Below are 17,188 nucleotides of genomic sequence, written 5' to 3'. Positions count from 1 at the left end.
GATCCCCCCTCTCCATGTTCCTTCAAGTCTTGGAAGAATTCTACTTTTGACTGAAATTATGAACAAACCAAGATTGGTAATGACATCTAAACCAACCAACCATGATTTATTCTAATGAACTTCCCTGAAATAAATATGTGATTTCTTACATATAAGCACTGTAAGATATTCAAGTGGATGGAGCCGTTCCGGGAAGAGCCGAAGGTTTCAAGTTCCCTCCCTGGCTTCTCCAAGATAGGGCTGAGAGAGATTCCTGCCTACAACCTTGGAATAGCCACTGCCAGTCTGTGAAGACAATACTGAGCTAGATAGACCAATGGTCTGACTCAGTATATGGCAGCTTCCTATGTTCCTAAACATAGATCTGAAATCCTCTACAAACCTTGGGTTCAGATCTCACATTATTTTCAAGGAAATTGGCTAGAACAACAATCAATTGGTTTGGACATCACAACCAATCTTGGTCTGTTTTTAGTCATAATAAGTAGAATTCTTCCAAGGCTCACACACACAGGGGAAGAGGAACATAGGAAGCTCCCTTACATTGAATCAGACGACCAGTCCATCTAGTTCAGTATTGTTTACACAGACTGGCAGTGGCTTCTCCAAGATTACAGGCAGGATTCTCTCCCTGCTCTGTCTTGAAGATGCCAGGAAACATGGAACCTTCTGCATGCAAGTGCTCTTCCCAGAGTGGCCCCGTCCCCTAAGGGGAGTATCTTACTGTTCTCACATGAAGTCTCCCATTAAAATGCAAATCAGGGGGGACCCTACTTAGCAAAGGTGACAACTCATGCTTCCTACCACAAGACCAGTTCTCCTGGTCTTGTGGGAGGGAGGCTGTGCTCCTGAGGTTCAAGGATGTCACACGTAACCAAGATTTAACCATGGTTCAGCATGACATCTGAACCAGCCCAATGTCCTTTTCAAATGTTTGTACAGCAAGCACAAAGATGGCAGTTGTAGTGAAACAAAGGACACATAGATCCAGAGTCAGATGTCTGTTTATATTTCCAGTTCTAACAAGGTTACTTACCTTCATTCTGTTCAAATTCATCTAAAACCTTATCAAGGTTATAAGCCTCTGCTTGGAAATAGTTCTCCATTTGTCAGGAAATCCACCCAGTTTCTTGTTTGAACCTGTCAAGCAGACAACCAGTTATGAACTTCCAGCAAAATTCTCATGTCCAAGCATAAGATGCATAAACTAACTATTACCCTACAAAGTTAAACATTTAAGATAGTTTGATACAATTTGCTATATATCAAGAGCATTTTGAATGCCATAATTAAGCCAGGTGACTGTCAACTTTTTTTAAACATTTGTACTGCTTTGTTACAATAAAAACATAATAAACCACTACTCTTATTTTAATAAATAGATAATATACTGCTTTGAAAGAATGCTAGACAATATATACCTCATTCCAAAGAAAAATCATTACAATCTACTGGGCACAACAGAATCAGGACTAATTCCTATTGAAACCAACAGGATCAGTTGTCCATGACTGACCAAGTCCCATTCCTTTGCTTGTCTTTGATTTGTCAACTAACTTTAGTTGGATTACACCCACTGAATTCACCTGGATTCTCTGATTAGTGCATTTTAATTTGCAGGCAGGCAAGCAGGCAGGAAGGTACACACACATGCTCCACTCTTAAGTTGTAGGTAGAAGACATGAGAGCAAGAATGAGAGCAAAAGAGGAAAGACAGCAAGATTTCTCTGAGACCAATTGAATTTTATATTCTGTTGTCTACCTTTTTTAAAGTAAAAGACATGATATAAAATATGAACACACCAAAAATGACAAAAGATAGTGAATAGAATAGCAATGCAAATGGTATAAAACCCTATTTATTTATTTAATATTGTCAAAACTGATTTTATTTTGGACAATAATAGAATTTTACCTTTTTTATACCTATTGGTAAAAAGAAGAAACATTTATATAAGTACTACCATGGTGGGAGGTAAGAGATTAGAATTGCCAACAGAGATAGAGCATAAAAATGAAAAATGCTAACTTGGCAAAGAGGCACCTTTTAATGTGGTGATTCTCTTTATTTAACAGGGGGCAAGTAACTGGCCCTATCCACCTCCAGCACAGCATCCCTTCAGTGGCTGTTGCTGGTGTCTATCTTGTGTTTCTTTTCAGATTGTGAGCCCAGATTGTGAGGGAGACATCTTATTTGTTTATTATTTATCTGTGTAAACCTCCCTGAGCCATTTCTGGAAGGGCAGTATAGAAATAAAATAAATAAATAAACAAACATATATAAAAGATTAATGGAGTCACCAAGGTTTGTTGATATGGCTACTGGAGGCATATTATACTAGTGCACAGATATACCTATCACCAACATTTCATGTACAGTACAATCAATTCACATTGGTGATTTTGACACATCAACCCTAAGTCAAAATTAATCAACCCCACAACTCTACATATACTTTACAATATATGTTTGACTAACAATGCCATCTGCAGTTTACTATTCATGGGTTAAATGTGAACAATCAGGATGCGCTTAAAAATGATACCTGCTGCTCTCTAGTAATTATCTACTTCTGGGAGACGCCTCAATACCTATGCATCTTTAGAAAGCATCACAAAACCAATTTTATGAAAATATTAATAGCTGAAGCTAAGCAATAACTGGGAACGAGCAGTTCCCCAATCATGCTTACAATTATTTAATCATCCCATAAGACAGAGCTAGGCTGACAGACAATGATTTGTCCAGGGCTGTACAGTGAACTTTCACTACAGAATAAGACTATGGGGTTACAGCCACTTTACTCTGGGATCAGTTCAATCGATATTTATAAGAATTATATTTTATCCTATCATACTTTATATTATTAAATTTTCAATGTCTACAATATTTAAACTTAAATGAACAAAAAAACCATGCCCAAGTTTTGCCAATCTTGATGAACAAGAAAAGCAACTAAAAAACAGGTTGCTCACCTGTAACCATTGATCTGGAAGTGATCCATTACAGTCATAAGAATGGATTCTGTGCTTGCGTGGGACCATTCGGGCAGAACTGACTAGCTCCTCGAAGCACTTAGCCCCTCCTCCTGCACATGGTGCACTTGCTTAGTTTGGACGGGCTAGCATTTTCTCCTCGGTTCCTGAAGGACTGACATTTGAATATAATCATTGTATGGAACCAGTCCACAGTTCAACAAGGTAAGTAGCACTAGATGTTCTATAAACATACTATTGTCACTTCGCATACTGCAGCGGGGCCAGTGGGAAAGTCTTATGACTTCAACAGATCACTACCAGATCAATGGTTACAGGTAAGCAACTTGTTTATCTGGATCATGATCGGTTGCAGCCATAAGAATGGTGACTAACAAGCTATCAGTCTGGAGGTGGGTATAGTATGCTAAAGTAAGACTGTTTTCAGCACACCCCTCCTGAAACTGGCCAGAGCTGCAGAGCGAAGGTCCAAAGCGTAATGCTTGACAAAGATATGCTCAGAGGACAAGATAGCTGCGGTGCAGATATCCCTGAGCCATGTGGGCCACAGAAATAGCATAAGCCCTGGTTGAGTGGGCCCATATAGTTTTAGGCAGCTCCACCTTTTGATATTTGTAGGCCAGGAAAATGAGTTCTACAATCCAATAGGACAGTCTTTGTCTGGATATCTGACAACCTTTCACCTTGCCCTTGTAACCCACAAAGAAGCATTTTGTTTTCTTATAGAGCTTGGTCAGCTACAGGTAGAACAAGAGCGCACGCCTCACATCCAGGGAATGCAAGGAACGCTCCAGAGCTGCTGTTGGATTTTGAAAGAAGTTAGGCAAAACAATATCACAATTGATATGGAAGTCAGTGACTATTTCAGGCCTAAACAAAGGGTCTAGGTGAAGCATCACCTTATCCTCAGGAAATTTAGTGTAGGGGATGTCAATGCAGAGGACATTGAGTTCACTGACTCAGTTGGAAGACCACTCTGTGAAGAGCAGACACATCTTGGGGAGGTGAGCAAGCTTTTCTAAGCATCTAGCCTTTCCCCCCTTCAAACTAACTAACAGGAAGAGGAGAGATCTTCAGGGTCTGGCTTCTCTTTAAGGTGTGTGTGTGTGTGTGTGTGTGTGTGTGTGTGTGTGTGTGTGTGTGTGATTTGCCAGGGCTAGCATTTGCAAGGGCTAGCAAACTCCAGTGTTTTTTGTTTGTCCCTGCCTGGAGGAGAAGGAGTCAGCTAGGGCTGGGGGAGGCCCCACATTCCTTGACTCACATCCTGTGTCTCAGTTGGAAGACTACTCTCTACATAAGAGGTGTAGGACTGAGAGCATAGCGAACAGAACACAGTGAACAGGGATAGCAAACAGGACATTGGAGTTTTGCAGCAGTTTAGCAGGAAGTGTGCAGGAGAGCCTGGAAAAAGCCCCTATGATCACAAGGAGTCTGGTGGAAAAGAGAACATAAGTACAAATCCCTTCCTCATATTCTTGGGAAAGGCTGTTTGGACAGTTAAATAGCTGACCATTACAGCTGAGACCTATCCTTCTAATAAACTATCTCTAAATACTGTAAACAGCCAACAAAAACAGTATGAAGATAGAAGGTCAGCAGGGGAGGGGGCACTTCCCAGTTTATTGCACAGAGTGCCACATGTATGACTATTTGCCCCATGGACAGAAGTCATGGGTGTGTGCTTGGTGCAAGGAGCTCCTGGCTCTCAGGGAACAAGTTCATTCCCTTGAGAACAAAGTGGCGGATATGGAGAAGCTCAGAGAAACAGAGAGGCATGTGGACGAGACCTTCAGGGACATGAGACCTTCAGGGACATCCCACTCCAGGGCGGATAGCTCCTATGCTGTTAGGGAGAATGAAGGTCTCAGGGAAGGAGGACATCAGTCTGAGGAAGAGGGAAATGCTCCATTAGAAGGGACCCCTTCCATGGATGATGAGCCCATATCCTCTCGCACAGGGGATACTCCTCTAGGGGGTGGGGGCCTCCTTGATTCGATCATTAGAGGTATAGAGAGATGGGTTTGTGACCCGCGTGTTAACCACACGGTGACGTGTCTGCCTGGTGCGAAGGTTGCAGACATCACACAGCATCTAGATAGGCTCTTAGGCAGTGCTGGAGAGGAGACAGCTGTCATGGTGCATGTCGGCACCAACAATGTGGGGAAATGTAGTCAGGAGGCCCTGGAAGCCAAATTTAGGCTGATAGCATATTGGTCCAGGACCCCTAAGGTAACATTCTCAGAAATGCTACCTGTTCCATGTGCAGGTACAGTGAGACAGGCAGAGCTGAGGGGTTTCAATGCGTGGATGAGACGTTGGTGCCTGGAGGAGGGGTTTAGATTTATTAGGCACTGGGATACATTTTGAGGGAAGCAAGGCCTGTAAAAAAGGGAGAGGCTGCACTTGAACCAAGATGGAACCAGACTGCTGGTGCTTAAAATCAAAAAGATTGCAGAGCAGCTTTTAAAATGACGCCTGGGAAACAGCTGATGGGAGCTGGGCAGTATCCCATTTGGCAAAAGCCATCCTTTAAAGTGTGAGGGTACAAAGGATTCAGATAAAACAGAAGGGGACAGAGCAGAACCACAGAAAGAGCAGACAGGAGCTTGTGCCAGCTGGTCAAAGAGTCAAAAGAAAACATACATCAGGTGAGAGATTCAGTGTATAGGTGCTTATATGCCAATGCCAGAAGCCTCCGAGCCAAGATGGGTGAGCTGGAGTGCTTGGCTGCTAACGCAGAAGTAGATATAGTGGGCATAACAGAAACATGGTGGAGCAGTGAGAACCAGTGGGACACTGTTTTCTCTGGATATAAACTCTATAGAAAGGACAGGGAGGGGTGCCTTGGAGGTGGAGTAGCACTGTATGTTAAAGAAGGGATAGAATCTAACAAGGTAGAAAAGCTGGGTGGACTGGAGTCCTCCACAAAAACCCTGTGGGTAACAATACAAGGACTGAAAAGGAACGTGCTACTGGGGACGTGCTATCGCCCTCCTGATCAAAACACTGACAGTGACTGGGAGTTGCAGGAGGAAATCGTGGAGAGACAGGGCTGTTATAATGGGTGACTTCAATCACCCACATATAGACTGGGTAAATTCACAGTCAGGTCATGACAAAGAGGTCAAATTTCTAGATATGCTAAATGACTGTGCCCTAGAACAATTGGTCTTGGAACCAACCAGAGAGAAGGCAACCTTGGACTTAATTCTGAGTGGCACCCAGGACCTGGTCCGTGATGTCAGTGTCATTGGCCTTTTCGGGAATACTGACCATAGTGCAATCAAATTCAGCATACATGTGGGGAGAGAATCACCAAGGAAGTCTAACACAGACATTTTGAATTTCAGAATAGAAAACTTCTTTAAAATGAGGAGTATGGTGAAAAGAAAGCTGAAAGGGAAAATCAGGAGAGTCACTTTGCTCCAGAATGCATGGAGTTTACTCAAAACCACAATACTAGAAGCCCAGTTAGACTGTATACCCAGAAGGAGGAAAGGTACTACTAAGTCCAGGAACATGCCAGGATGGCTAACAGGTACTGTGAAGGAAGCTATAAAAGGGAAGAAGACGTCCTTCCGAAATTGGAAGGCCTGTCCAAATGAAGAGAACAGAAAGGAACACAAATTCTGGCAAAAGAAATGCAAGGTGACAAAATGGGAGGCAAAAAGAGAGTTTGAGGAACATTTAGCTAAAAGCATCAAGGGGAATAACAAAAACTTCTTTAAACACATCAGAAGCAAGAAACCTGCCAGGGAGGCGGTTGGACTATTAGACAATGAGGGAGTGAAAGGGATTATTAAGGAGAATATGGAGGATGCAGAGAAGCTCAATGAGTTCTTTGTGTCCGTATTCACAGCAGAGGATACTGAGCATATATCTGTTCCTTGACCAGGCTTTTCGGGGATGGAGGCTAAAGAACTGAGTCAGATAGAAGTGATGAGATATGATGTTCTAAACTGTTTGGAAAAACCGAAAACTAACAAATCGCCAGGACCATATGGCATCCATCCAAGAGTCTTCAAAGAACTCAAATGTGAAACTGCCGACCTCCTTGCTAAAATATATAACTTATCCCTGCAATCAGGCTCTGTACCGGAGGACTGGAAAGTAGCTAATGTAACACCGATTTTCAAAAAGGGATCCAGGGACAATCCAGGAAATTACAGGCTGGTTAGCTTAACTTCCATTCCAGGCAAATTGATGGAAAGCATCCTCAAGGATAAAATTGTAAAGCACATAGAAGAAAAGGCCCTGCTGGGAGTGAACCAGCATGGCTTCCACAAAAGTAAATCTTGCCACACCAACCTTTTGGACTTCTTTGAGAGTGTCAACAACTGTGTGGATCAAGGTGATCCAGTTGACATAGTATACCTGGACTTCCAAAAAGCTTTTGACAAAGTTTCTCATCAAAGACTCCTGAGAAAACTTAGCGGTCATGGGATAGAGGGACAGGTACATGTGTGGATTGCTAACTGGTTAAAAGACAGGAAACAGAGGGTAGGTATAAATGGAGAGTTTTCACAATGGAGGGAAGTAAGAAGTGGGGTCCCCCAGGGATCTGTACTGGGACCAGTGCTTTTTAATTTTTTCGTATATAATCTAGAAGTAAGAGTAAGCAGCGAGCTGGCCAGATTTGCAGATGATACCAAACTCTTTCGGGTAGTGAAATCCAAAACTGATTGTGAGGAGCTCCAAAAGGATCTCTCCAAACTGGGGGAGTGGGCAACAAAATGGCAAATGCAGTTCAATGTTGGCAAGTGTAAAGTGATGCACACTGGGACGAAAAACTCCAACTTCAAGTATACGCTGATGAGATCTGAGCTGTCAGGTGACTGACCACGAGAGGGATCTTGGGGTTGTGGTGAACAGCTTGTTGAAAGTGTCCACTCAGTGTGTGGCAGCTGTGAAAAAGGCCAATTCCACGCTAGGGTTCATTAGGAAGGGGATTGAAAATAAAACTGCTAATATTATAATGCCCTTATACAAAACTATGGTGTGGCTACACCTGGAGTACTGCGTACAATTCTGGTCACCACATCTAAAAAAGGACATTGTAGAACTGGAAAAGGTGCAGAAGAGGGCAACCAAGATGATCAGGGGCCTAGAGCACCTTTCTTATGAGGCAAGGCTACAACACCTGGGGCTTTTTAGTTTAGAAAAAAGATGACTGCGGGGAGTGAAGTCAGCTCCAGGAAGTTGATGTGCATTTGATGCTGGCTTGGGGACCATCAGCCCTGTGCGCAAAGGTCTCCGCAATCAGCTCCCCAGCCTTGCATAGAGGCATCCGTCGTGACCTAGGTGGATGGTTGGGGCACTTGGAAGGGGACTCCGGTGACAAGGTTGTTCTCCTTTGTCCACCACTGCAGTGACAGCAGGACCAGGTCTGGAATAGTCAGCAACATTTGAGCATTGTCCACCTTGGGCCTGAAAACTAACAGAAAGCAAAGCTGCAGTCTTTGCAGACGAAGTTTGGCAAAGTGCACAGTGGAATTATAGAATGCCATCAGACCCAGCAACTTCTGTATTTCGTGAGCTTTCTGTCTGGGGCATTCCATGAAGACTGATATTAGGTTCTTGATCCACAAGGAGTACTCCGTGGGGAGAAATGCCCGTTGCGCATTTGCATCGAGAACAATCCCAATGTAAGCAATGCGTTTCACCAGTTGGAGTTTGGACTTTGTCCAGTTGACCTGGATGCCTAGGTCCTCCAGAAGGTTTAGGACCATAGAGACCTATGAAGCTAACTGATGCTCTACTCTTCCTGTCAGGAACCAGTCATCAAGAAATGGAAAGAGGACCAGCCCCTGCAACTGGAGATGTGCTACGATCACAGCCATGCAATTAGTAAATACACAAGGTGCCATTGCTAGACCAAATGGGAGAACATTGTACTGGAAAACTTGTTGACCCACCATGAATCAGAGCAACTGTCTGTGATTTTGTTGGATTCCAATATGAAAATATGCATCCCGGAGATCTAACATCACGAATTACTCCTTCCCATGGCTCTGTAACATTATCATGCAAAACTTGCATAGGTCCACATGACAGTTTAGTTGTCAGAGAGCCATAATCAGTCATAGGCCCCTGTCCTGCTTCAGGAACTGGAAACAGCAGAAGCAAAAAACCTGCCACTGATCTGTCCACCGAACAGGCAATATTGCCCCTTTGACTTCTTCCATCAGAAGTGGAGGAAACAGATGTATACTTGATCCTGCTGAAGGATGGTAGAGACGTGAATTCTATTGCATAGCCCATCTGGACTATGCGTAGGACCCAGCGGTCTGATGTTATGTCGTGCCATGCAAAGGCATGACTTGCCAGCCTGATGTTGGAGACGGTTAATAAGGAAGGCAGCAAAGAAGTCGATGGTAGTAACTCTTGGCCTCTGGAATTCAGTGGACTGACTTGATAATTAAAGATGCTGTTTTCCCGCATCGTGGTTTTCAGGTGGGAGCCTTGAATGTTTCTTGCTCTTTGATTACAGGGCTTTCTATTAAAATGCTGATACTACTTTCGAAAGTCCCTCTTGTCTGTTTATTTGCAGGAGTATTGCCTCCTACCAAACTGGCAGAATTTGGTGTTGAAGGATTGTGAAGAGGATTAGTAGAGTGCACGGACCGGTTCGGAGGCCATTCTACTGGCCTCCGAACCGGTCCGGACAAGGGGTGGTTTTGGTTCGGGAGGGTTAGGGTGGGGGGTTCCATTAAGTGGGGGGGGGCTTAACTCACGCCTCCCGCCCTTTCCAGCTTTGGCGCCATAATTCGTTTAAAAAATGCGCCGCAGAATCGCTCTCCGCCCGCTCGCCGCTCCTATGGCTCCGGACCGGGGCTCCTTCTTGTCTTCAAAATCGGGCGGCAGGATACTTCCCTGCCGCCCCCGAAGCCCCCTCAAGCCATTTTGGCTCTTTAAATCTCGCCCTGGACCAAGTCCTATAGCGCTCGGGCGGGCGGCGGGGAGATGTCCGCCCGCCCCCTTCCCTGCCTTCTGCGAAGTGCAGGGAGCCTTCTGCACACCATCCTTGTCAATGTCGAGCCCGTGGCTTAAGAATCCATAGAAAGTTGAAGCCGATGGGGTGCTCTCGGTGGAGTCTAGCATGTGCAAAAGACGTTGAGCATACCCTGTCCTAAGTCTGGTTGAATTTGACATGGTGAACTTTCATCTCAAAAGAAACTAGAGAGGACGTCGGACGAAGAGCGTGTTGGGGACGGAGAAAGGATGGAGACAGTTTCTGTGCTGGCGTTACCACTGGCAATAAGGAGTGTTCACAGCCTTGAGCAGTCGGTGTTGTAGTCGATATCAAATGTGTTTGTCCCCATCTATGTTGAAGTCAGGCGTTGAGCCACTGGTGAAGAACTTAGTTCCACAACTTCCAGTGTCAATGGATGGGACTGAGGGGTGATCGAAACTGACTGAAGAGTTGTTGGAGAAGGCGTCACTCATGAGGGGGCAGAAAAATGATCACAGTCAGTTCTGGCACTCTTATGATGTTTCTTCGAGGGCAGAGCCCCTTCGGCATTGGCTGCCCGATGCCGGGATTTATGCTGTTTACAGTGTGTCGAATCAGAGGGTGGCTTGGGTGTTTTAAAAAGGTACCAGCCAACAAGTTGATGCAGTACACACTGATGTTTTAGACTGCATGGCAACAGATCCTGACATCAACTTCGACATCGAGCCCAATGCAGATCTCGATACCATACCCGATGTCAAGGGTACAGGAGTGTCCGCTGGGGACCCTGGCATCGGTGTCATGGAGCGTGGGACGTCATCACACAACACGACTCAGAAATGAAGGGCTCTATTTTTTCTAGTTTGATGGGAAAAGATGAGACAAATCTTACAAGTCAAAGTGTTGTACTCTTTACCTAGGCAAAATAAACAGAGCTCATGGTTGTCTGCTGAGGGGAGTTTAGAATTACAACGGAGACAGCACTTAAAAGTCTTTTCCTTTTCTCTAACGAATAAAATAAAATAATATTCAAAGAGTCGAATTGTAGTCAGTTCGAGGAGTAAGTCAATATAACAGTCTGCAGTCACATCCGATAAATCCGTCCATCCAATAGATCAAAATTAAAACGTAAAGAGTAAGAATAGTCTTATGCGGTCTGAGTTCAGAGGATAAAAATAACACTCTGTCTTTTCTTTCAATATTCACAGAAAAGAATTGATTCTAGGAGCTAACTGTCCAAGGTGCAGACACAATGGTGGTCAAAAAGGAACTGAGGAGAAAACACTAGCCCGCCCAAACTAAGCAAGTGCACCACACGCATCGGGCAGAGCTAAGCACTTCAAGGAGCTAGTCAATTCTGTCCGAATGGTCCTGCACAGGCACAGAACCCATTCTTATGGCTGCAACGGATCACAATCCAGATATAAGTGTACAATTAATGAAGTAATGTTAATAATTCAAACTTGTAGCACTCTTAAATGTAATATGACTGAGTGACTTTCTCAAGATCAAGTTAAAAGTTGCAAAACTCTGAATGTTTTACATTATAGCTACCTTTTATATAACTGGAAGAAAATCTGAATGCTGCAGAAGTTTGAAGTGAACACTGCAACAATAAAGGCAGGTACACAAAACTGGCCAGTCCCTCCACACAGCATCACCATTCAACCCACATTCTTGTGAGGATGTCCACAGTTGTGGATTCTGCTTGTATAAAATGAATTGGACAACCTGATTCAGACAACCTGCAGCAGCCACAAAAGGAATAATAAAGTAAGCCTAAACTTTCCCCCAAAATAATTTAATGCACAAGTTACTTGAAAATGTTCCTGTTGGAGAAAACATGTACCATATAATGTAGAATCAAGAATTTCATAAAACTGTTTGATCTCACAATTCAAACTATAATGAAAATAATTGAGTCCAAGAGATAGTAAGCCAAATTTAACCTTCAACAGTTTATTTCAGTTACCAAACCAAGATGTTAAGCAGCAAACTATAAATGTGTTTTTTCAAAACATTTATTAAGATGACAGAGACCATTTAAACAAGACAACTACTGCTTTTTCACATCACTTTCCTGAAAAAGCACAATTGAAAATAGTTACATTTAAATAACCTGCCTCCTCCTTCCATTTCCTTTCAGTCTTAATGCGCCCTTCATTACAAATGGAAATAGATTAATTTTATATTGGAAATGGCTGTAATCAGCCTGTCAATTGGTCCCAGTTTACCTCAGGACACTTCTGTATAAATCAGCCTCTCTCAAAGCCAATATCAGAAAACTATAAATAAAAACACAACAGTGTTTCAGAACACTACTACATATGATTTAACATTTTGCTTTATTAAAAATATTCCCAAAGTAATAAACCACAGATACAAATAATAAGATGAAACTACCTGCCTTATGCACTGGGCCAAGAGGCATCTTTTGAAGTGGAGGCTCTCATATTTAGCGGGGGGAGAACAACTGTCCCTATTCAGTTCCAACACATCCCCACAGTAGCTGTTGCTATAAATAGTTGATAAAAATAGTTATCCCTGTCCACTTAAATAGAGCTGAGTTTTGTTCTTCCTGGTTTTAAAAGATAACACTACAACTTTTTAAGAGTCAACGACTGATTGTTTAATGTCTTTCTGTGGAAGGAAAGCAATGCTTCCATTACAAGAGGGGAAGACATGAAAGTATAGTGGAGCAGGGCATCCGCTCTAGTAAAAAGGAGAGAATGGGTGCTAAGAACACAGCAACAGCATTTTCAGACATGTATGAACTCTTCCCCCAGAACACAGCTTCAGTACAGCAATTACATTACCAAAAAAAAAAATTGCAAATTTGTCACTTCAGAAACAGGAGTGAGACAACTTGCAAGTTATCTTATCCTGCTCTAAAATTACAGTATCTATGAGCCCGATTCAGCCCCACCCCCACATACACCAGTGATCTCCCAATGTACTCCAAGGAGAGAAATGCATGTGCGTGAAGGGAAGATGCAGCAGAAAACTGGGTCAACCTTTGGATTTCTATTAAAATAGATTGGATTCGTGGGCCAATTTTCAGGAACGCAGGTAGTTTCAGCCCATGTTAATGTCAAAAAAGTATAACACGGTATGACAAAGTGTCATCATTGTCATCTTCACCTGAGACTGGGCCCTTCCTCCCCTCACAGAGGTCAGTAGAACCACCAAGCGCCTTGAAAGCAAGAAAGGATGATGAGGCGAAGACCAATGAACAACTAGACAGGAGGGGGAGTTTTTACCCATTTTATGTAAGCCACTCTGGGAACCTTGCCAGCCGAACAGCAGGGTAAAAATAAATGCAAGCTCCTCGGGGCAGGGTCCTATCTTCTCAATCTTTATAAGTGCCATGAATGTATGGTGTTACATAAACAATAACTGTTTCAAATAATGAAGTATTGTATATTATCTATTATATTAATTATCCTGGGTGTGCCTTGGAATGTGCGTCCCAGATTATATTAATTATCCTGGGTGTGCCTTGGAATGTGCGTCCCAGAGCCCAGCTGATTGGCTGAGGCGCACCCAGGAGAATTGGTCGCCACCACCGTGGCCTGGCCATTGAGGCCAGAGGTGGTGGGCCCAGCCCAGCAGCGGAGGCAAGGCCCAGAAGGGGGGAAAGAAAGCGGGGGCAGGCAGTGAGGAGGAGAGGTGGCTGGGCCCGGAAACAGAGACTGGGGAAGAAGAGGGGGGAGGTAACTGCCAGCCCCAAAGAGCACACAGATGCTCTGTGCGGGGTCGGCTAGTTTACAATAATTACTGCTATCATCATGTATGCAGCATTATCCATGTACATGGTCCTTAGAAAGAATGAGGTGTCCCTGCTCAAGGGGCTTACAATCTAGAAATAAACACAGAGGAAACAATGGCATAAGAGTAAGGAAAGAAAAGCAGGAGAAGAATATGATAATATTTCAGTTACATATGATTGGACATTACAGTAGGGAATAGAGGCCAAGGCACTGTGCCAAAGGCTTCACAGAAAACGTGGGTATTACAGGATTTGAAAGAAGTAAAAAAAGAGATGATACACAGGTGTTCTAGGAGCCACTTGCAAGCAGAAGGGCAGAGATGTCTAGGGAGCAAGAGACCTTCAGTTTTGAAAGTGGTAGAGCTGGAGGAGCAAAGCTCCTGAGCACAAGTGCAACAGGGCAATAAATCAGCTAGAGAGAGGCAAGTCCATGCAAGGCTTTGAAGACAGGGAGCTCATGCTGGAACTTGGAGCGGACAAGAAGGCAGGAAAGGGATTTAAGGAGAGAGTTACATGGTCAGAGTGAAAGGAAAGAATGATTGTAGCTGGATATTATTTTAGCTTGAGAACCAAGCTCTCTGCGTTTGCTGCAGTAGTCAAGAGAATAGATTACCATAGCATGAGCTAGAATTGGTGAGGGGTGGGGGGGAGCGCATACTGCTGCAATATTGCATTCACCTCTTTTACCATCACTATCTCAGATCCTGCCAAGCATTTTCAAACGCTGAAACAGATAACACACATTTATGTGAATGTATATTTTAGGAGCGTTTTAATAGAGACTCCTAAGTGACTTGGCAAAAGGTAGAACTTACAACAACCTAGGAGGCTCCACAAAGATTTTCAAATGCAAAGGCTCAGAGGCTTCAGTTCACAACTTACTCCTGGACAGCAACCACATATATAGAGAAAATATAATTTCTAGGAATTAAATGTAACTAGGAAGTAGACTAATCCATGATCCTTACTACAAAATTAAATGAAAGACTCCTAGAGTGAAATAAAAAATTGATATGATTAACCGAAAATACACCTTGATATCCTTTCATTCAGATTCTAAGCACTTTCATTCTTTGACAGAATGATTACAGAAGACAACACAACATGAATAATTTGCAAAATAAAATGTTCCTCAAGGCTTGTCCCAACATCCAGCAGTGCTTGGTCAAACTAGCCTGAGTTCTTTTGTACCACATAGAAGTACAAATGTGACCTTTCCAAATTGCTCCTGGCTAGGAAAACAGGTCAGTCTCCACTAAAAAATCAGCAGTTCCTTGTGATAAAGTTATCTCCCCTCAGCACAGTTTAAAAGAAAAATATTTTAAGCTAAGAAACATCCCAAGGGGTCAAGGTTACAAGAGAACAGAACTGAAATTGCTGGGTCCTAGTCCAGGGCTGCACAACTTCAGCCCTCCAGTTTTTGTTGGACAACAACTCCCATCATCCCCTACCACAGTGGCCAGTAGTCAGGGATGATAGGAGCTGTAGTCTAGCAACAGCTGAATGGCTAAAGTTGTGCAGCCCTGTCCTAATTCAAATCTTCCAGATCTATAGTGTCACTTATCACCATCTTACCTTTTTCTCTTATACATGCATTAACAAACAGGTAAGCCAATGCCTATCCATGACATATACTGCACAATCAGCTAGTTGAGTTGAATCCATATGTTCTACTTGATCCTAAAAATGAAACAAACACACCACACATTAGGATCTACCAACACTACCATAAGGTATGTAGTTTCAGTCAACTGTAGCTAGCCTGCCCCATCTTGAAATCAAGCTTCGATAGCAATACTTTCCCCACTTAAACCTTATTAAATCAACTTAATAATATACCCTTGAATTGAGAGTGAAGCAAAAGCATGCGCCAAAGAAAAGGTTATTCAATGTTTGCAACACAGGCAGGTCTCAAACAGCTGAGTTCCAAAGGAGAACCACCAAGTAACCACTCTTTCAGTCTGTCCAGCCCATGTGTGGCATAAAACAAAGTTTCCCATCTGGTGTGCCACAGAACAGTAGCCGGTGTACCACTCTGACTAGCTGTGAATTAGCATTTAAATGTCCCACTTTTGGAGCCAACTCACCCCAAGAAGGTTGCACCCTTCCCAATGTACAAGGGAAGACCATGTCGGCTTCAAAAGTGGATGGTTAAATGTCCCTCTTTTTGGAGCTAAACAAAAGAAGTTGGGGAACACTGGTCTAGAGGACAATAATTTTACCTTAGAGGTTATCATAAAGAGATACAGGGGAAATAAGTTAGGATGGGCTCAAGCCAGTTTCTGATCAGAATCCTGAATTAGACTCAGTTCCAGATAGCTACATGAACCAGTACAATCTTGATGTAATGTGCTCCCAGCAACAAAAAGAAAAATCCAAGTAGAGAGCATTACAGCAGCCAAGCCGTCTACAAAGGTATCACAAGCTGCCAGATACAAACTTGAACTTTCTGATACTATTTTCTCACTAGAGTTAGTTGTGACAACTGTTCTTAACTACAGTAGTATCTGTTGTCATAGTCATAATAAAAAGATGAGGGCACCTTACTTGTTTGTCTATCTGACAGGAATTGGTTTTGAAGTGGGACACCGATATCAATCATCATAGACAATAAACTATTGGACTATCATATTTGCACAGAATGCTAGAAGTATAATTCCTTCCGTCTGAAGCTCGTGCTGTTATAATATGAAGCTCATGCTGATATATTATTAACCTATTAATTCTGTCATGCAATATTTTATATTATGTGTTAACATACGAGAAGACAGATGTAGCAGAACAGATGTAGCATGATGCCACCACAGCATGAATATTATGCATCTTGTCCTGTGTTGTAGGATTATGCTCAGAACACAACACAGGAGAGAGGAGGATGGGAAAAGGTAGTACAGATGTGTGGTCCAGGGAATTTGAAAGGCATCCCTTAGAGACCCTTAGCCCACTGTCACTCTCAAACAGAAGAGAGGCACTTTTTGTTGTGTTGGGTCACAAAAGTCCATTTGGGGAGTCTCCCAGCATAGGACAAGATCGGAAAGAACATCGGGATTGCTCTCCTGTTTGTGCCAATAGGACAGGTTTGTTTCCCTGCTGAGATTGTCCACCAACATGTTGTCAACACCCTTTAAGTGAAGGGCCAACAGGTAGATGTGATGATAAATGGACCAATCCCACAGTTGGAAAGATTGCAAAGGGACTTTGAAACCATGCCACCTCGGCAATTGACGTATGTGACTTCTGTTGTATTGTCAAGTAGGATTTGGACAGTCTTGCCCTTCAGAATTGGCAGAAAAGACTAAGAACAGCCAAGAGTTCTAGAAGATTTATATGGATAAGTGATTGTTGGTGGTTCCAAAGACCTTGCGAATGAAGCCCTGCACAATGAGCACCCCATCATTGTTCCCTCTAAGGCGTGTGCATGTGTGTGCACTCACAAGTTTTTTAATGTCTGCTCAGTTAATTTTAGATCC

General features: G+C 43.1%; 1 protein-coding gene across 4 annotated transcripts in view; it reads right to left on the bottom strand.

The window, feature by feature from the left end:
* Nucleotides 1-17,188, bottom strand: part of ZFYVE9 (zinc finger FYVE-type containing 9) — a 118,181-nt gene that overhangs the window by 82,142 nt on the left and 18,851 nt on the right. For 3 of the 4 annotated variants that reach the window (XM_053313642.1, XM_053313644.1, XM_053313646.1), the window contains exons 2-3: nt 15,294-15,398; nt 1,037-1,140 (exon numbers count right to left, since the gene is read on the bottom strand). In XM_053313642.1, the coding sequence (XP_053169617.1) occupies nt 1,037-1,106 (70 nt within the window). In that variant the 5' untranslated portion in view covers nt 1,107-1,140; nt 15,294-15,398. The remainder of the gene's footprint in view (nt 1-1,036; nt 1,141-15,293; nt 15,399-17,188) is intronic. The other variant, XM_053313643.1, reaches the window with a different exon arrangement.

This window comes from Hemicordylus capensis, chromosome 4, assembly GCF_027244095.1.
Source record: "Hemicordylus capensis ecotype Gifberg chromosome 4, rHemCap1.1.pri, whole genome shotgun sequence".
NCBI classification, from domain to species: domain Eukaryota; kingdom Metazoa; phylum Chordata; class Lepidosauria; order Squamata; family Cordylidae; genus Hemicordylus; species Hemicordylus capensis.
Note: the sequence above shows the minus strand (reverse complement) of the source record. Positions and strands in the feature narration are given on the sequence as shown.